This window comes from Bactrocera latifrons, unplaced genomic scaffold (assembly GCF_001853355.1).
Source record: "Bactrocera latifrons isolate USDA-ARS-PBARC rearing strain unplaced genomic scaffold, ASM185335v1 scaffold_68, whole genome shotgun sequence".
Lineage (NCBI taxonomy): Eukaryota > Metazoa > Arthropoda > Insecta > Diptera > Tephritidae > Bactrocera > Bactrocera latifrons.
This window is the reverse complement of record NW_017537356.1, coordinates 932,551-954,051: the sequence shown is the minus strand read 5'-3', so window position 1 is coordinate 954,051 and position 21,501 is coordinate 932,551. Positions and strand designations below refer to the sequence as shown.

General features: G+C 40.1%; 1 protein-coding gene across 14 annotated transcripts in view; it reads right to left on the bottom strand.

The window, feature by feature from the left end:
* LOC108975652 (basement membrane-specific heparan sulfate proteoglycan core protein) overlaps window positions 1-21,501 on the bottom strand; it is a 146,287-nt gene that overhangs the window by 31,169 nt on the left and 93,617 nt on the right. For 3 of the 14 annotated variants that reach the window (XM_018944311.1, XM_018944312.1, XM_018944315.1), the window contains exons 9-14: window positions 10,656-10,772; window positions 9,931-10,053; window positions 7,511-7,630; window positions 5,719-6,165; window positions 5,044-5,192; window positions 4,771-4,864 (exon numbers count right to left, since the gene is read on the bottom strand). In XM_018944311.1, coding sequence (XP_018799856.1) covers window positions 4,771-4,864; window positions 5,044-5,192; window positions 5,719-6,165; window positions 7,511-7,630; window positions 9,931-10,053; window positions 10,656-10,772 — 1,050 coding nt within the window. Of the gene's footprint in view, window positions 1-919; window positions 1,055-1,522; window positions 1,609-2,294; window positions 2,431-3,154; window positions 3,302-3,645; window positions 3,820-4,770; window positions 4,865-5,043; window positions 5,193-5,718; window positions 6,166-7,510; window positions 7,631-9,203; window positions 9,318-9,489; window positions 9,622-9,930; window positions 10,054-10,655; window positions 10,773-21,501 lie in introns of all 14 variants that reach the window. The other 11 variants (XM_018944308.1, XM_018944309.1, XM_018944319.1 and 8 more) reach the window with 9 other exon arrangements.

The window sequence follows — 21,501 nt, the reverse complement described above, 5'->3', positions numbered from 1 at the left end:
ACATATATTTACATACAAACAATTAAATGGTAATAAATGAAATAAAAAGTAAATAAATAAGCAAAATGTATGGAGAGACAGAGAGAGTTAGTGAGAGTGAAGTGTACAGTTTTTAAAAGGTGATGACATTTGGCATGAAAATTTTCAAAGCTTTTCAGGTAAATTGGTCCAGTGGAACCGTAGAAATCGTAGGTATCGTTTTGCGAAAGACCGCTTCGTTTAAAGTTTCATGTAAAGCTTTTTGTTCGATTAGTTCCGGCCGAACCAGTTTGGATGCAGGGTCAGCAAAACATCTAGCAATATCTTTGAAAATAGTTTGAATTTTGAAAAATCCCCTTTTAGGCATATTCCTGAATAGTTAAACTATTCCGAAATAAAAAACCCAAAAATATTATTTTTTTATTTCTAGAACAGAATACCCTTTAACATACATATTTACATCACACGTACCCAACTAAAAGGCATGYACTCAAAAATGAGTAAAATATTTTTGAATTGAAGAAACCAAACCCACAAGACAAATTTGGAGTGCTCAGACATTTATTATGTTATTAGAAATTTTCGAGAACCGTAAGTGAACCAAGTAGCTTTTTAATTAAAAAGCTATTTTACAGTGTTTTGAAATAGAATCGTACGTTCACAATATAATTTGGCGAGAGACAATCAAAGTAATGGGCAAAATTTTGAGTTTATCCCAGATTATGGTGCAAAATACTATTAAAATTTAACCTCAAAATTCAGTAGTTCCAGCTAAAAGTGTGTAAGAAAGAGAAGCACAATACAGTTTTCAGTTTCAATTTTTGTTAAAAGGGAGTTTTAAATTTTTGTCTACGAAAAAGCTTGCGGAAATGATTTTCCAACTTAATTTTGCTCAAATATTCACTTTTTTGAACTGTATCTAATTTTAATAATTCGTTACCATCGCAGTTCTTTTCATCTTGCTCATCATCGCAATCGATTTTGCCATTGCAATACAGACTCCAGTCGACGCAGGTGCCGTTACACAGGAATTTCAGTCTCGGACATTCGATTTTTGCCGCTACGGTTGCTAGTTCTTTATGATTGTTGATACGTGCGAATGAATGAAACAGGTTTGCTTAATTGAAATATACAGTTGTCTCGCAATAAAGATACAATAATCGTACTGTGATTTTAAGAATTCACGAGAAATTTTCAAAACTTTCGCTTCTACACTAATAGACTACTAAGTGACAAGCTGAGAGGTTTTGCGCAATTGGGGCATGAGACTACACATTAAGTTGCCGAAAATGCATGCGAAAAGTTATGTGGCACATAAGCAGGGGGAGCAAGGAAGCTGAGGTTATGGTAAATAGTCGAAAATATCAAATATCGGAGTATATAGTAACTACATATGTTTCGCTTTGGTATAATACGATAAAGTGTGTTAGCATATTAAAGAACTAAGCAACTGGTTCAAAGCCATTCAGAAGTCAACGATTTTGGCGCTTGTAAACTTGCCGAACTTGAAGGTGGCGCCTGAGCGTTCACTTCCAGCACTTACCGCAGTTCTGTTCATCGCTGGCATCGATGCAATCGGGATGACCGTTGCAGCGTTGTTGTGGCAAAATGCATTCGCCGGTGTGGCAGCTGCATGACCAAGCAAGCAGTATTGTGTGCGAGTTTGTTTGTATGCATGTAATTAGATGTATGATGATATGTTGCATGTTGTGAAATGGTTGTATTGGTGTTTGTGTGATGTTGCGTATGTGGTTGTGTGATATGTTGTAAAGGCGTTGAAGAGCGCGTATAACATGTTGGATATATATGTTAATAAAATAGTTCGCAGCGTTTGGTAATACGCAATATTTGTTGGAGAGGCGTTGAAGCAACACAAATAAAAGTAGTGAATGTGAAAGATTTTTCAAAACGGCAAAAAAAAAGAGAATTTTTAGAACACGAAACCGTTTTTTCAAATCAATATATTTCACCGAAACGATTTTCTTAAATTTGCAACTTGATGAAGGCTTAAAATTCTTAAAAGTTCTACTACAGCTTATAATAATTATAATGAAATTGAGTTCGAGGAACACAAATTATGGTAGGTAGTGTGAAAGCTTTTTCCAAAAACCTTCCACAAAGCTCTGTACGCATTTGCAGCAATAGTTCGGTAACGTTAGTGAAATTTTAGAACACAAAAACCGTTTGTTTAATTGAATATTTTTATGTAGAAAGAAATATGCTTTAGATTTGTTATATTAAAAAAATTATTTTCAACTTCAACGCGCATCCAACGAACATCGCTGTTGTCAAACGAAATATAGTAGTTCTCTTACAGAAAAGCTTTGTCTCGACAGAATGTGCAATTTTGCTCATCGGTGCCATCGTTGCAATTGACTATACCGTTGCATTGTTGATCGCGTAGTATGCAATAATTTTCATCGCATTCGAACTCATTTTCATGGCAATGCTCTGTGAATGTATGAATGAACGCATGATTGATGTAAACAAAAACGAAATGAATTTAGGTAAAATTTGGTTAACATGCGCTTAGTGATTGGATATAAATTGATGAGAATGTGTGGAATAATGTTGTGAGTATTTAAAGACTTGTATGACTGAATGTAGGCTTGAATTAACGAGCTTTTTTGGATAAAAAAGATTAAATTTGAATATTATTTTGTAAGAATCGGTTTTACTTATCAAGGTCAAATATATATTTGCTGTGCTGAGAGAGTACTCCTTCTATTTATGGAAGTTTGGAGTTGTAAAGAGAAATTGAAATTGTAAAGAGGACCCGACCGTTGATTGTCACTCGTGTAGGATTAGATATGTTATAAGAATGATAGAATATATACCAAATTATGCGGATAAAAATTAGCATTTATATAACCGAATAACGGTAACTCTCGGGGGAAATATTGAGAGTAATCTTCTAGCAGTTAAACTTTAATTCCGTCAGCAGAAACGACTAGCAATACTGCAATCAACACATGCTCAGTATATATTCTCTCAATCGTGTTGGGTATTTTTGGCAGTCATCAGTGAAACTTGAATATTTAGTCATATTAGTTGTTCGTAAGGCATTCCAAGTGCTTAGATATTTTTTAGCCTCTTTAGTTAGTTGTGCTGAGTTTTTCACGGTGCATGGTAGGCATATAGCTTGAGCCTTCGCAGACTTGGATTTGACTCGTACCTGTGAACGGTGGACATTGTAATTCATCAGTTTCGTCATCGCAATCCGGATAACCGTCGCATTTCTTCTCAATCGGTATACAACGCGAGTAATCGCACTCAAACTCGTAAATATCGCATTCGCTGAGCGCGGGATCCGGTTCGAAATCTAAGGGCCGAGGCGTAACGCAAGTGGCCGCGTGTTGATTTTATGTGTAATTGTGTGCGTGTATGGTATATGGCATGGAAAAGATATATATAAATGTATGTAATATAATTAAAACATGCTTTGCGCAAATTCAACAATAGAGAGGAATGGAACCATGGCTGGTTCGATTAGATTGGGATTTTGCAGTGCATTGCGGACTTAATCGCTGCTAATATGAAACCAATCAATTGTGCTATTGCATTTGCAGCCTGATCGTTGGCATAAAAGTTGGGTTAATATTGGAGTAAAAATTTCACAAGGGTTTTAATTTTAACTTTAGAATTTTGAAAAGTAGTTGAGTATACCGTAAGTGGTGTCATCATAATTTAACGGGCAATTATTTTCGTCGGAACCGTCAACGCAATCGGTTATGCCGTTGCACCGTTTGTAGCCCGAAATGCAGATACCGTCGGCGCATTGATACTGAAAGCTATGGCATTCATTCACAATGCGCGTCTTATTATACTTAGCATGAAAATCTACAAGATAGATGAATGAGTTCAAAATTGAGTAGTGAAATAGTAAAAGTAGCGTGAAAATGGATTAATCGAGTTAAATGAGCGGCATGAAAATACAAAACCAATGGGAAAAAGAAGTTGAGAAACACAAGCCAAGTGGATTAGCGGGGGTGTGCGAGTGAATATTAAGGATGCGCTCGTGTTAATGCGAGTGTTTGAAGTTCGTAAGTGAGTGATTTTGGAGAGTGAGAGTAAAGTGCAGAGTCGCTAGTCACGAGTATACATATATAGTTTAAGTAATTTTGGTGAGTATAGTGCAAAGTCGCTGGCCGTGAGTGAGTATAAAGTTTCATAAAGGTATTTTGTCAGAATTTTTTAAAGATTTTATGGGAACAAACATTTAAGTTCTTCTAGTATTATTGGGTTTTGGCTTATACAACTAAAATATATATATATTTTTTTTTAAATTTTAATGCAGCTTAAAAATAGTTAGGTTTTAACCAATTTAGCGGCAAAATTTTCTATACTATGTACATATATTGTTAAACATACGACTACTTTGTTACGCTACTGCTTAAATCTATACGCTTAGAGATCTAGTAATTCTATATTTATTTGAAATATTTTAAGACATGCGCATGCAACATATAATGCTGGTAGTCTAAAAAGTTTTTTCGTATTTTGTCAATAGATGCGGTTGCCGCCGTATATCTCCAGTGCTACCAAACACATTATGTCATATCATATAGTGTTGGTATATTTGTACATATTTCTTTATTAGTACAAATATAAAAAACAAAAATAAGTTGAAGTTTGATTAGAAATACGAAAAGACTTTTTCGACTAACCAATATGTTATTAATTGTTAACTACCGCTGTTTGGCACATATACATACATACAAATTAAAAAATATAATATATATAATTAAACGTAAATTATTAGTTTTCAGCATGCGACTACTGGATACTTACGGCAAATGCTCTCGTCGCTGCCGTCCTTGCACTGTCGCCTGCCGTCGCAGACTTGAGTTTTGGCTATGCAACCGCCGCCGCGCAAACATTTCCACTATATTTACATATAATAAGGGTAAATTGTTAGCCACTTGAGGCGCCACATTTTTACAATGTTTGTGCCTCAAGCGCGCGTTGCACGGCTGCGCGTGCGGTCCACACCGTGGGCGTGGTTGGCACCCGCCATAGTTGGTGTGGGGAGCGCACACGCATGCGTCTACGCAACTGACTTACCTTTTCGCTGCTGCAGTTGCATAAACTGTAGTCCTCGTCTTCGCGCTGCCTACAATCGGCGGCGCCGTCGCAAACGCTCTCGATCGGTATGCAATCGCCGTTGCGGCACGCGAATTCAAGACTTTCGAGGCAAGTGTTATTGTTGTAGCCTACGAGTGCGATCGATGTGTTGAGATAATTGTTTTAACAAACCAAAATGAGTGAAATGTTGTGGCGCGTAAAAATATGAAAGAATGTACGTTTGAGTGTGATGCAAATAACTGAATAAAATGTGTAAAATTAAGAGCGAGAGAGTTGAGCTCAAAAAGCAGCTGAACTAAGTAAATAATAATAATTGAGCTTTTGGTTTTAACGTTTTTTAGTGAGCTGCTGTTTAAGTAAATTTTGCATGGCAGTTGGGGGAAATGTGCATGTGTTTGTGTTTGTGTGTGTGTGTGTGGGTGTTGCAGGTGAGTGCGTTTTATTTGCGGGAAGCGCGGGTTTGCTGAGTGGCAAGACTGGATTATCCACGCGGATAACCTTGCTTAGCCCTTAGGGTTGCCACTCGCAAAGCATGCAAAATTTAGTTTGCTGCCTCAGCAGTCGCCACTTGGGGCAATAGAAATAATATCTCATTAATGTTCAAGCTCTTTTCACCACAGCCCACCACCTAATTGATAGTTCGGAGCAACCTACTGGGTACTACGGGTGTGACAATATTTGCGTCCGTTGTTGTTGTACTGGGCCGGCTGGTCGTCGTTGTTGTTGTTGTGGCGGCAGTGGTATTCCACCAGGGTGAGTGTGTGGTGCGCACAAGGTTCGGTGGCGGCAAGGTCGTGCGCCGCGGCTCAGCTCTGTACTGATCACAGCCGTACTCGTCCGTTAGATCGTTGCAGTGGTAAAAACCGTCACAGCGCAGGTGCAACGGTATGCAGACCTTGTTGCCACACTCGAATTGGCGTTCGTTGCAGGAATGCTGCGCGTTCGACTTTTCATAGAGGCCCGAGTTGTACAGGTAGTACTCCTTGGCGTCCAAACCTTCCAGTGCAGGCGCTTCCGTTGCCAAAACTCTGTGGTCGTGAGGTGCGTATTCGCGTATTATTTCATCTTCATCGAAGATATTGCGTCCGATGTCTTCAAGGTCTACACAACACAACCGCATGCAACCACGGGCGGACACAGGTAAGTTAAGCGGAGGTTTGCGGTTGATTAAATAGATTTTTGGTAAAATTTTGTTTTATTTCACATGCGCCCAAATTTAAATAGTTTTCCACAACCAAGAGTTCACGTTAAATGCATTAGTTTGCCAATTTTTGGTGTTTTTTGCCAGTGTTGCATTTTTGGTAGTAGGTAGGGTTAATTTTTTTTTTTAAGTTTTTAGTGTTGTTTTTGTTTTTTTTTACCGTAACCGTAAAATTCAATTTCGCAAGCAACCAAAAAGAAAGAAAAATTGTAAAAAATTAGTTTTAAAATTTTGTTATACAGTAAAAAAAAAAACTTTGATCATTTGCAGGACAGCGACATTGACAACTACGGTACTTGTAGGGCTTTAAAAAAGTACTTCTAAAAGCAATAAGCGGCGGTAATCGGTAAAGCTTAATACATTTTGCAAAATTATCACTAACATGAAACACACACCGAAAATACTCAAATCTAACGCACACTAACTACAAAAGAGTCGCAACTCAAAAATTTTCAAAATTAAAACTCAAAAATTTTCAAATTTAACTTTTTTCAAAATATCAATTTGTAATACACTTATCTACCTGGCCCAAACCGTTAAGTCCACTTTTGTGTTAACCCGTCCTCTGCCTACTGAACATTTGCCAGTTTTCGAGTTGTGAGCTTTTTTTATTTAGTGTACGATAAATATCATAAAGGTCATGCTTTGAATTTCGATTCGATAAAATTTTTCTTACTCGGATTTAGTTCAACTTAATTTAAGAACTAATATATCTTCGAATTCAATGTGAAAAGCACAAAAAAAAAAAAAAAACTTTTGAAATCGAATATATTTTCGTATTCTATGTGAAAAGTGAATTTAGTCTAAAAATTACTTTCGAAATCGGATATATATTCGAATTCTAGGAGAAAAGTGAATTCAGCCTAAAAATTACTTTCGAAATCGGAAAATAGTATACTCGATATATAAAGTAAGTCGCGTAACGTGCCTGAATAGCATAATTTCAAAAGTTTGCACAATAGTCTAGAGCAGCAGAAGCGTGAAGTTACATATATTTCCAGCTATATAGAACATATGGGATACTTTGACAGCAGATATCAGCGTATTTATTAAGACGTAACAGTAGAGACTAAACAAAATATATAAGTACGAGTATATATTTAAATCTAGTTGATTTTTACAGCAAACACCATCACCACATTTTATGCTAAAACTTCAAATCATAGAATTTTTGCTGCAATAAAAAAGCCTGCCCACCACCTTTTCGAAAACTTTTGGTTACTAAGGTGGAAAAGTGGCACTTACCGCAATCCCTTTCGTCTGAATAATCTACACAATCATAGATGTTATCGCACAACTCACGCATCGGTATGCACTGACCATTGCCGCATTGGAATTCGTTGTATCGGCATGCGGATTCACCACCTTGAGGTGGTCAACGGAAAACACAGGAATGTATTTTTTAAAATGATTACAGGTGAATACGTTTGTTGGTGGGGGGTAGTTTAGTTAGGGTGGGCGAAAAAAAATAACAAAGTTAGATAATAAGTAAATGAACGCAAATGAATGAAATTAGAATTCTGGGAAGAATTGATGAAACACGAAGTGAAGTGAGTATGAGTTTAATCGAGAAATAAATGGTATACGAAAAATATATGCAAAAAAGTGTTCTCACATGGGACTGAAGGTATTCATGAGTGAACGATTAGATTTAAGGAGAAAAACTGTAAGTTGGGCGTTTAAAAGTCGACATGAATTTGGAGGAGCGGCGCTCGTTGAAAGGTGATATGAACTACTAGCGAGTGAGTCGTTTCAGGACTGTTGAAGACTCTTAAGAGAGGCTTAAGAAAAAAATAAGAAATGCGTGAGTGAAAGATTTTTGAGCGCCAGTATTAAGCAAACAATTGCTCCTGAGTAAATTTTTCGAAAGCCATTTCTGAGCGAAAGTAGTCATGTCACTTTATAGACATTGCGACAACACTTAAACAGGTGTACAATTATGAATAAATCGTTTTATTTGTAAAACAAACCGCAAGCGGAAACTGACGCGACTTCTCAGGCATACAAAATTAAGCGCGAAATCGCGAGAAGCGTTTGAAGTGACAGCTGAGCGTCAAAGGTGTGTCTTGATTATGTGTGTGTGTGTAAAAATAAAATGGCATACTATTTGGAGCCGTTCGTTGTTCAACAGCTTATTACTTACAGCAGTTTAAATGAATAAAAGCTTAAAGTAAATGCAAATCTAAGCAAACATGTGAGAAAAGTGAAACGGAAAAATGACGGCGATATGGAATGTGGGAGAAAAATTAAAATGTCATTCAAACTGCCAGACGAAAGCGCAAAATAAAGCAATGAATGGTTGTAACCAAATGTGTAGGCAGCGGGGCGAGCCAGCAGCTGGCAGGAAGAAGGAAAACCGGCATGAATTTGCAGGAGCGGCGCGCAACCCTTTCTTGCCTTTTTGCTGGCCGTGCTAGCTTGTGTATGTTGAGGGATTTTTGCAATGTTAATTTTCAAATCAACGCCACAAGCAGCAGCCAGCAACAAAAGCCACGAAATAAACGCTGTCTTGTAAGCTGCATATGTGTGCGTGTCTGTGAGACTGTAAGCGAACTAAACATGTGTAGGCCGGCGGCGCGAATTTTAAACGTTCTCAGACAACAAAGAAATAAAACAAAAGAGGAGAAGAAGAGAAAAAAGAAATAGAAATCGAAACAGAAATGTGAAGGAAATGCATCGTTCCGTTGCAAGTTGACAAACAAATTGTCCGAAGTGAAAAGTGGCGGCGCCAACAAGCGGCTACTCCAGCACTAAAGCGTCCTTAAGGTTTTCAGCCATTTAGTAGCTGCTGCGACATGATTTTACAATTGAATTAGTTTGCAACCGCGTTAACTGTATGTACATATGTATCTTTTATACATATGCAAATAAAATGTTTTGCCACCACAAGCCTAGCTTTTGTAAATCCACGAATTGTTTCACAATTACTTTAGCTCACCATTGCAATTCCGCTCGTCCGACACGTCATTGGGGCAGTCAATGTTGCCGTTGCAGCGCAGATCCTGTGGCACACAGGTGCCGTCGTCGCACATCCAGCGCTCGTAGAGACAAGCTGCGCAAACAATTCCAAGAGAAGAGAGCAAAAAGAGAGAAATCATCTACTGTGAGCGAGTGTAGCGCACTCACGACCCACGCTTCTTGCATCAAAACGTAAAAAAAGTAAAACAGACAACTAAAAAGGCGACAAGTATGCAAGTACATAAAATTTTTTATCGGCAACCTACGACATCCTTCCTCGTCAGCGCGATCGTTCGGGCAGTCGGTTTTTCCATCGCAACGATGCACAATCGATATGCAGGAGAGATCGTGGCAGGTGAATTTGCCCTTCGGACAGAAATAACGTAGCTGTGGCACAACTGAGCCGCAGCCAAATCCAGCGAAAGCGTTTATGGCGTAAGAGTAAGTGTGAAATGAGAATGAGAGAGCAAATGAGAGAAAGAGAGAGTAAGAGTTAAATATGAGACAACTTTTGATGCGAGTGAGTATTGTTGAGCATTGTTCCACAATGGAAATGAGCAGCGGATTTGAGTGAAATGAATTCTTAACGATGCTGAGTGCTCGGCGGGCAATCACTTCGGTCAATATGGGCCATGTTCTTCAAAGCACCAAATTTGAGTGAAGTGAGTTGCTTCTCCGCGCCAAGCACATTGCCGCGCCCTACTTACTGCCTTCACATCCATCCTCGTCGTCGGCGTCGATGCAATCGGTTACACGATCACAGACCTTCGAATTGCTAATACAGCGCATGCCGTCCTTGCAAAGGTACTCGTCTTCGCGACAACTGATAACTGCATGCGCGAGTGGCGAGTTCCAGCGTTGGTCCAGAGTTATGGTTTCCCCAAATATTTACAGTTAATGTTATGCAGTTAGGACGTTACATATTTGCAGCGTGCGAGATTAGCGCAGTTAGTAGCCAAGTTATTGTTATTGTTGTAATTGGGTAATTATTAGATATTATTGCATGTTTAATTTTAGTTTCAAACGTCACGCAGTTAGTTGTTGTTATGGGTGTGGTAAGATTACAGGCATTCAAGACAAATTCAATAAAATAGAAGAAAATAACGGTTACTTGGTTAGTATTAGTAAATTAACTTCATAATAATTATTACTATAACTATATATATATTTAATTACTAGTTACTTAAAGCTGGGTAAAAAAGCTGCGTAAATCTTTGATTAAGTTGTTCTTAGCTTACAGCTTTTTGTTGTTGTTGGGGTAGTCACTCGTTTATGAGTCACAAAATTTACTTAAATTACTCGTTTTAGCTTAATGGTCTTTCTAAAGCCCATAGAGCTTTTTTTCGAAGCTCAACATTTCTACAGAGCTTTTGCTTTTTATAGGCACACCGATATATTTTGTGAGCGAGACATTTTGTTAGAATGTACTTACGGCAGCTAGCGTCTTCATCATCACCATCGGGGCAGTCAGGCACGCGATCACAGCGCCGGGCACTGTCAATGCAATTGCCAGCTCGACATTTGTACTCGTCCGGTTGGCATACTGTGACTGATAGGAAGAGAAAATGTTATGTTAATAAATTCTCTAAAATGCTGTAAGCAATATGTTTATTGGACTTAAACTTGACAAGAATTTAAAATTTGAATGATATATTGGGTAGTCGAAAAAGTCGTTTCGTATTTTTAATCAAACTTCAACTGCAACGACATGTCAATACGAAAATACTTTTTCGACTACCCAATATGTTATCGTGGAAATGCCTGTAGTAATAATCACATTTTTACATTACACCCAATGCAAAGATTTAAGGCTACCGCATATTTTTGTCATTTAATTCTCAGGCAGTTCTTGGAGTTATTATTTATGCCTTTAACTCAAAAATTACGACTATTTTAATAGTTTCATACACTATAAATAACTGCAGAGAATTTTTAACCGGTTTGCTGTGTTTCGCACTTCCCTGGTCTCAGCTTCCACCTTTTATTCAAAATTAACTTTTGCACTTTGCTTTGAAATTGAATCCCTGCTATTTACAACCTTTTCGCATCCGTAACTAATTATGACCCCACACACACACATGTACATACACACATGCTGCTGATGCTTTCACTACACAATAACAAAGGGAAAAGTGTAATAGAATACGTAGGACAAGAAAGCCCATGCTTGCCCGAATCGAAAAGCCAATCTGCGAAGCATAGTTTCAGGGGCATATTATGACTTGGTTAAGAGTGAGTTGCGAGCGCGCTGCGAGTTTTATTTAATTTTGATTTAAGCAGCAAAATACGAGCTCGACATATCCTTGTTTATGCGCCGTGTTTAGAGTTGAGCTGAGCTGAGCTCATAACCCAAATATTTTTAAGCGCACAAAAGCAGCTAATGAGTTTGCTTTCGCTGCTAGCGCTCGCTGCTAAGCAGGTGTTGACACAAAATATCCACAGCAGCGCGTGCGTTTGTGTGGGGTATAAGAAAGCATACGCATCCGTTCGAGTATTTGTGTGAACGCCACAAGTGGGTATTAAGTTGCAGACAGGCTTCGACTTCAGAGCATGTGTAGCCGTTTAATTGTGCGCTAGAAGTTTTTGCAAGCAAAGGAAGACAATGTTAAGTAGCAAGCATTCAGTTTCTTGTTGACCCGCACAGGTGTAGTTTGTGCGTTTATTAAAATTTACCAGCCAACCCCGCTCTGCTCATATGCGCCTTAAGTTGGAATTTCTGCAGGCCTTCGTCTTCGAAATTTTTCATTTTGCGAAATGTTGCAAGAATTACAAAAAACTGCCAGTCCGCTGCGCGCCCTGACTTGAGTTAGCTTGAGTTTTCTTGCTTGCGTTTTGCTCACCCGCCAGCTCTGATTCGCATTTCAATGGGATTAGCAGCACTTTATATTGGCAGCTGAAATATACAAAGCGCACGGCATACACAAAGCGTGCGGATGTGCACTGGCAAGCTTAAGGAAATCTAACGGTAACCTGTTACCTGTTTGTAAAGGTTAAGCATACCTTTGTGTGTTTGCGCTTCGGCTCCAAATGTTGAAACACCACGGAAAACATTGTATTTGCCGAATCGAAAGCATAATTGTGTGCAAATTTGTTTAAAGGCTTTAAAAATGTAGCAGCCGTGTCAGTCATAAAATAATTGTGTGATATTAGCATACAAGAGACCGGCACCAAAGGGTATGCAATGATTTTGCGGAATAACTTTGCACGTACTGATAACTGTCGAACATGCACGGTCTTAATTTTATTTACTACACATTTCTTCCTTTATTTGCTTTTGCTTTGCTCCAGTTTTCTGTGCTGAGCTTTAGCGCCATATTCGGCGCAGTTTTGTGCCATAAATCAGTGAAATGACGACTGCAGTGCGCGCACAAAAGACATGTCGTTGCGGTTGCGCCCGCAAATATGTTGCTTTAACGGGAAAAAGTCGCGCATCCAAGAAACTTTTCTTTCGTTGCTTTCGAAAACTTTAAATGCAAATGCAATGCGGTTTCGTGAAGTGAAAGAAGAAAAAGTATAAGGTAAATGGAATACAAAGTATTGACAAGAACTTTGATTGAGACACGGCAGCGCTTCAATGTAGTTCATGAGTTTCTGGTTTGTGCAGCTTATGGTAGGCGTGAAGCCTCCGGCAGGTAGAAGGAAAAAAAAAGAAAAATCGTTAACTTCGGTTGCTATGAAGCCATAATACCCTTCACAAATACAAAACAGTCCTTACATGCACTGCCAATTTGTATGAACAGTTCTGAACCATTTAAAAAAGGCTGGCTACAAAAAGAAGCTCGATGTGTGGGTACCACATGAATTGTCTGTGAAAAATTTAATGGACCGAATTAACATCAGCGATTCTTTGCTGTAACCAAATGAAATCGAACCATTTCTGAAGCGATGCATTCACCATACAGCCCTTGCACCATCAAGCTACCATTTGTTTCGGATAATGCAGAACTCCCTCAATGGAGTAAAGTTGGCTTCAACAGATGCCTCTGAAAATTATTAGCCGCAGTTTTTCGCCGAGAAACCAGATACACTTTTCACTGATGGAATAATGTCTCTAGTGGAAAAATGCCAAAAAGTGGTTGAAATTTGATTAGAAATACGAAAAGAATGTGGGGAAAAGTAGCTAAAATAAATTAAACAATTATATATACTTGATTTCCATGTTTTATGCGCGACATGTTGATACTATGGGTGACTTTGGTTGTCGTCAGTTATGCTTCAAGTCAACGGACATTTAACTGATCAAATAATGCAAAAGTGGCAGCATGCGTTGATTTAATTTTGGAGGTTAATTTCGGTCGTTTCAGCAACAAGAAGGTTCAGCGACTCCAAATCAACCAACCAACCGAATACTCTAGAACAAATCTTCACCATTTTTGCTCGACCATAGCAATTGAGGCTTTGATCCAGTGATTAATTGTTTTTAGACATCTCTGGTTGGTTCTATCCACCTATCCAAAGGCGGCAAGAAATAATCACTTTTCATTGAACTGTGGCAGAATTGAGCACACGGTTTCGGCTCATAGTAAGCACTCAATATACCTCGAAAGCAGAGCTGTAAAATGCACACACCTCCATAGTTATATTCCCCCCCCAAACAATCATTTCCAGCATGCAACAGTTGTTTGCTGCCCTTACAACGTGTTAGTTTTGTTGGCCTCAACAATTTATAGCGAAATTGAGGGTGAAAAGTCGGATTATCTAGTGTCAGCGGAAAATTGAGCGTATTAGAGCCGAAATCTCAACGAATGTATGCCAAATGCAAAAGGGAAGGGCGAACGGATGAAGACAAGTGGCAGGAAGGTAAACAGAGGGCTGCTGCCGATTGGCAACGATGGATGCGAGCGGCTGTCAACAGGGGTTAACCCTAGCAACGCGGCATAGGCGCGCAGAGCGACAAGCACAGCGCACGAAGCAGCTCCCACAATCACATAAGCAGCGCAGAGATGCTGTAAACTTACATATATAATACATACATGCAGAAAGTGTTGTGGGCGATTGGGCAGGTGAGAGTTTGCGAATATTTTCGGCAACTGAGGGCCACGACGGCACCGAGTGCAGACGAGTGTGCAATTGGCAGCCAAACACACACGTACGCAGCGACGCCAGGCAGCTGGTAAGGAAATACACGGACAATGCAACAAAACGGCGCACGAGTGGCCTTCGTGTGTGAAACTATTTGCTTGTGAGTGTGCTTGCGTGCGTGTGCGTCCTACACTTGAAATTGCAATTGTTGAGCATTGCTGACAGCTGCGCTGGGAATTCCACATGCTGCCACATGTTGCGCACACCTTTTGGCACAAGCATTGAAATGCAACATCAAAGGCAACTTCAATTGCGCTTTCCCAGCGCTATGCGGCGCGCATAAGTGAGGCAGCAGCTGACGTTGTAGCTGTGTGTGGCGCAGCCAAAGTGAAAGGTGAAAGTTCAAAGCTGAAAAGTGGTTGAAAATTAGCGAGCAGCCGCGCTGCATGGCTAGCTGACGGGGTGGTAGTTTGCCCACACTACCTGCGTCAGTGAAAAAACATCCCCCTCACACCAGCAACAAACATAACAGTTGAATTTTAAATGCCTCGTTGTGTTTGGTTTGGTTTGACTGACGTTGCCGGAGTGCGTCCTCTTGCGTGTTGCGCCCTTGGCAGCTGCATTTGTACGGGAATTGTCACAAATGTTGCAGCATTCACTTTGGTGCCACAAGGCAGGCACCCCTTGTGCATATTTCGGCAATCGGACGTTTGCTTATTCGGCTGCCACCAGCGACTCGTGCAGGCCACTCATGCAAGACGAAACGGATACACAGGGAAATGGAAACTTCAGCATGTCCGACTGGATGCTGCCACATGCATTGTTGCAGCATATGAGGCGTTTGCTCGTCGGCAGCTTATAGCGTCGGCTGTGGCAGATACAGAAATTCAATTTATTGCATTCGATGGCCGACAATTACACACACACGTATACACATGCGTACCTAATGATAAAAGAGAAAGCAAACAAAATAAGAGTGTGTGCATTGCTTGTTGCCAGTGGTTGCTATCGGCGCTGCGCGCCCGTGAACTGGGCCTTCGAATGTGTGCTGGCGCTTCCGGTTTAGCTTACACACTGACACACCAACACATCGAAGTGGTTTTTTGTTGCTGTGTAGCTTACTTGCCACACGCACTTTCGATATGCAGGAAACCGCTGCTGCTTCTTCGCCAGCCGAAGGCGTTGTGTAAGACGTTCTTCATGGCAGGCACCTTGAGAGGCTGCCAACGTCGTCAGTTTCACTTGAAATGAGCACTCGTAACAGGCGTCAAGCAGTGACGAGCAAGTGGCGCGCACCAAACGGGGGCAGGCCAAAGTAGCGCCGCTATGGCAGGCACAACGGCGGCAGCACGCGTTCCTGCAACACTGCCACGCGAATTATTTGTTGCAATTTATTGCCATAATAAGCTGACAGCCAAACAACGCGCGTTTGTGTGTGTTGTGCGGAAATATTTATATCCGTTTGTATAACGGTACGTTGCTGCATGCATTGGCATATATGTGTGTGTGCGCGCAACAAATTGTTTGCTATTTAAACTGTTGTAATTGAATTCAGCGCTCGGCACTCATTTAATTGCAGTTTCGCAGAGATTTATATGTGGCAACACTTTGTGGCAAGCGTATGTGCGTTGCATATTCATGTGGCACAAAGTGCAATAATTTGTATTCGATTTTTTAATACATAATTTCTTCGTAAGTTTGGCGCTACTCATTAGCAGCTGCTTGTCTGCCGCATCTTCGTGCCACAACGCATTGCCCTAAAAACCAAAATCATGTTCTTTGTGGCAATGCAGTGCGAAAAAACTACGCCAAACAACTAACTATTATCGGCAGCGCGATTCTGGCATGGCATGCGCGCTCTAAAAGTAATAACTTAAAACCAAAAACAAAAGCAACAACAGGCGTTGAAGTCACGGCTGGGTGCCACATGCAAATATGGTTAAATTAAATGATGATACCCAGTTGACAGACAATTGTTGCAACGTGAACAGTAACACGCCACTGCCGGCGCATACAAACACATGCCACAACAGGGTTGCCAAATGCGCTTTTTTGCTGTTTTATGTCGTTGGCTTTGCGTACAAACATTGTCACGCTGTTTACCGTTGCCATTGCTATGGCATGGATTTTAATTGTGCACCAGTTGTTGGGGCAGTTAAAAGTTGTGACGCTTCATTTACAATTTTGCCATGCTTGCAGTGCACCTCCTGAGCTATTGCCAGCCACAATACCATGGATAAGACCAAAAACGCAGCAACAAAAATACAACGGCAATAATACAGCACCAACAGCAACAACAACAACTTGTGCTTGCCTTGCGTGTGGATTTGCTTATTAATGACGTCGTCAGCGTTGACGTTTGACTTTGTTGTTACTTGCGCTTTTGTTATTGTTGTTGTTTACTATTTTCGTGGTTAAACTTTCGTTGTTTTTGTCTGATGCCATCATTGCTTAGTACAAAAAGCTGCACTTGCTTTGCAGCGGTGGGGAAGCGCAAATCAGCAGAGGGGGGTGCAGGGTTACTAGTGGCACAGCAAAGGATTCGGCATTAAATAGGAAAATTTCGGCAGACATGAGCAATTTATTTCAATTACTTTGAGAATTAGCTGGCTCAACAACGCCGTATAAAATTTGATTTTAAGTTAAAGTATCCCAAGTTTATTAAGAGAAAGAGTAGAGAGGAAGCAAATTGTAGCAGGAGTGCTTGGAGGGCATATATTGATATCTTATATAAATAAATTATTACAATTTTTGTATTTTTATAGATACTTTGGCGAAAATAGATTTTTTGAGATATTATTGATGAAATATTGGGTAGGCGAAAAAGTTTTTTGCATTGTTTCAATAGCAGTCGTCGCAGTCGTATATTGCAAAAAAAAAAGTTAAAATTGGATTAGAAATACGAAAAGACTTTTTCGACTACCCAATATTAAATTTTATTTTTTTTTCATTTAAATTTTATCATTTAAAATTTACGATCACAAACAAAAAGTTTCCACACAAGCACTTGACTTCGATACTTCAGTTTGTATGACAATCCTATCTAAACCATTTATTCGGAGATTGTCCCATTGCTTTAGGCCATAGCTCATGCAAAATTTCGTGAAGATATCTCGTCAAATGAAAAAGATTTCCATGCAAGCATTAGATTCCAATCGTTCAGTTTGTATGACAGATATACGCTATAGTGATTCGATTTGAACAATTTAAACAGTGGTTGCGCCGTTGTCAACTTGCAATAATATAAGCCAAATTTCGTGCAGATAATTAGTTCAGTAAACAAGTTTTTCAAACAAGAACTTGATTGTGTTCATTTAAGTGACCAGTGCGTATGAACAACTTTCTTTTCCTGTCTTGAAAGACCCGCATTTCAACTCGTCCATTAAAGTACGGTGAGTATGCAGTATTTTTGTAAGCGCGTTGACAAAATAACGCCACCAATGTCACCACAATGTGCAACATTTTAAGATACAACCTCTGTGCTGCGCCTGTTTTTGGTACAAAAAGTATATTGACACCACTTAGTAACCGCTTACTTGAAGTGCTTGACATTTTTTTGCCAACCACAGTTCTTTTATTGCTTTACAGCAACCCCTGAAGACGGTTTGGCGCCGCAGCATGCAAAATGCGATTGTGATTCAATTATGATTGAGCGAAAAACGGCATTTATGCGGATAATCAATTTACGACGAGCGTCTTAAAAGCAAGTTGAAGCGCTCGCTTGCTAAGCACAGAAAAAGAAAGTGTAGAAAATGCAAATTTTCAACGCGAATTAAATTTGCTGGAAAAGCGCCAATTTGTGAGTGACTTAAAGTGCAGTCGTGTTCCTGCGGTGCATTGCTTGCCGTGCTGCATATTGACGCATGGTTTGACTTGTGGCATGGCTTTAATTTAATTGGTATGTAATGATAAAACTCGTGTGGCAGCGTTGGCCCAGGTTCGTGCATATTCGTGTTGATAATTACAGCAGAAAGGAAATTAACGCTTAATTACCGACGCGCTTTTGCCGATATTTTCGATAGAAGTCACAGTGGCACCGGCAGCAGCTGCAAAGCGCGACAGTCAAAGGGTTGCATAACGGGGGGAGCGGCGAAGACAGGGTTGCAAAGCGATTGGATTGCGATTGGCAATTGAACTTCGACGGAATTTCAAAGTCAACCGCTGATTGACAGAAGTGTGTTAATCGATATTAGATTGTTTGGTGGGGGCTATGCGGAGAGAGTTGATTAATATTGCATAAAACACGCGGTAAGTTTCTAAGAGTATAAAATAAACATTACTTCAATGAATTTAGTGGCAATTTAAAGTTGCATGTGTCAACATAATTCTTAATAAATGTTACCGTTAACTCTAAAAATTGCCTGCATAGTTGGTTACAGTCTGCTTAGGTTTTAATTCAAGCTTTAAACAATTCTGAAAACGTCAAAATATCATTTACTCAAGATACTGCATTGGCGCCATGGCGTATGCGTAACCTTTTCCCACATTTCCTGTAAAAATTATTTTAGCTTGATTTTGCACAAATTTAGCTTCACCTCATGCAATAATTTATGGCAGTTAAACAAAGTTACAACAATTCTGTAATTCCGCTATTTACTCGTCTGAGCTTTCGAAATGTGTTTGCGGAGCAATTTTCCGCGGCAGTGTCAAAGATAAACAAAGAAGCATGCAAGCGGCACATTTTTCCAGAATTTCGCAATTTAAATGCTTACATATGTATATATATCTGTAGAGTTTGAGGTTATGTTGTAGCAGTGAAAAGCGAGCAAAAATTAGCAAATCGAAATGAAAAGCAGAAATTAAATAAAATGTTGGCGTATAAATTTAAAAATTATATTGTTTTTAAGGAAAAAAACTTAAATGAGCTCAAAATCTCACCTTTCCAACACTAAGTGATTGGTAGTACTGCAGATATACGACTGCAACGACATCTATTGACAAAATAGGAAGAGACTTTTTCGACTACCCAATATGTTTGCCTTATCCATACGCATAGCTCCCAATTTCCACCAATTTACCGGCATAAATTTTAAACCCGTTGCATTTCCCATATATTTCTTATCAACCGCTTGCGAAGTATCATTGTAACTGCATTAAATTTGCCACAGATCTACGCAATCGACTTATAAATCGGTTGTAAGTAAATTCTTCTCACCCACACATTTACATTTTCTATTTTTATGAGCGCAAATGTGAAAAGTGACTGCTTAGCTCAACAGCAAATGTAAATATTTTTGACATGAATGCGCAAAGTGTTGAATTAACAATGGAAAATCGAAAGGAACTAGGCGCAGGCAATCACTGATGAGGCACTTCGCTGGCATTGCATACTTGAAGGCGCCGCAGCGTGAGTGATATCAGCGCAGATTGATACGTAGCTGGCTGCTAACATAGTTGCAAGACCAACAACTGCAATGCCTGCTCAGCTATTCTCAACAGCGCGCTTTCGCCGCTTCACCTTTCGCGCTGCCCAAGGTCTGCGCGGCACACCGCAGCCACAACTAATGACTCATTAAACGCGCGACATGAGCACATACGTGTACATTGCTAAGCATTATGTCACCGCATTGAATTGCACGGGCAGATTGCAAGCGCATTGAAAAATAACCGCATATCTACGTGTGTGTGTGTGTGTGTGTGCGTGAAGGCTTGTTGCTCATTCATATTCATCAGCTTTTCGTGCTAAACTGTCATTTCGATTGTTTAGCGCTGGTGCAGGACAGGCGGCGGAGGTGGGCGGACATAAGTGCTTCAGCGCGTGTGTGTGGCTGTGTGCGCTGAGCTGGCTGCTGTCTGACGCCATTTGACTGGCAGGAAATGCACTACTTATTTTGAAGATTGCCAAATCGCTTGACACATTTTCTGCGATTATGATTATTATACAACACAGCAACAACAACAACAGCAGCAGCAACAAAATAATTTAAATGATTAAAACAGGCAAAAGCGACGATGCATCATAATTACAAGCTTTATTGTTAGTGGCGCAGCGCTATTGGCTCAGCTGCTTGTTATTTCGCTGGGCGTTCACGCGAACTGCAGCTGCACAGTTGTTGCTTTTCTTTGCATAAGCGGCCATTTAACATATGTGCAATTAATTAGCCGCTCTATGATTACACCATCATTGCCTCATTGTGTGTTTATTAGCTCACAGATGCGCGCTTGAATTGTGCCGCCGCCAGCGCCAACTCGCGCATGACACTTCGCTGCTACTGGCCTGACAAGTGTGACGTCAATGGCAGTAAACGACACTTTCAGCTCGTACACGTGCAACGCAAGCGGCGAGCAAGTGGAATGCAGCCAACTCCGCTCAGGCATGTGAGCAGCTGCGCTCAAAGTGAAAGGATCTTTACATATTTACATACAGGTATATGTGTGTGTGTGTGTGCAATTTGAGAAGCTATGAGCTCCATGAGAAATCATAAATATTTCCGTCATTTTGAAGTATTTGGAAATTACAAATACTTAAATGCGAAATTTGGCTTGACAATTTCCCGTTGCGGGTGTGCGTCTGACTAGCATCCTGCCATATCAGTCATGAGCTTTTGCTGTTTTGGCAGTGTTGGTAGACAAATACACATACAAAAGATTGATTGATAAGTCAAATCAGCAGTCGGCGATTGGTGGTCTCTCTTAAAATTTTGAGTTGGGTTAATTCATCCGAGATTCGCTTAGACTAGATCTGAGCTAACAAGTGGAGTTTGTAGCTATCGATTCTATGAACTATATCCCCCCTGTATTATATTTCGGGTCTACGAAATCCAATAAAATAGTACTGAGAATTGCCCTTTCATAGAGATCAGTGCTGACTTTCTTTTTGTTCTAGGAAGGAAGGGGTTTTCTTTGCAGCTACCAAGGATCCCTTATAAGTATAGGTTCCACTTCAGGCTGGTGACTGCCGGAATGGTTTCTGCGAAGATACCCGAAAAGAAACTGCTTGGAGAGAAGTGTGTTATGCTAATTTATAGGTAGCATGCGGTCCTCACCATGTAGATCAGGGACGGCTCCACGGAGGAGGGTGTTAAAATCTACCCAAAAGTTAAAAGTTATATATTATTTCCATCATAAGTGAGCCTCCGCAAGGAAACGGACTTTGTTATATAGTTCTACCCCCCAAAAAGTTTTTACTCTAGATCCGCGCCTGATGTAGATGCTCGCTAGAAAATATCAGAAGGCATTCTGTCCTACGTATGTCGTAGTTGCAGACCGGCCGACCGATTGCTTTATATGCTGCCAGCAACGTCCTTTTGTCGTTT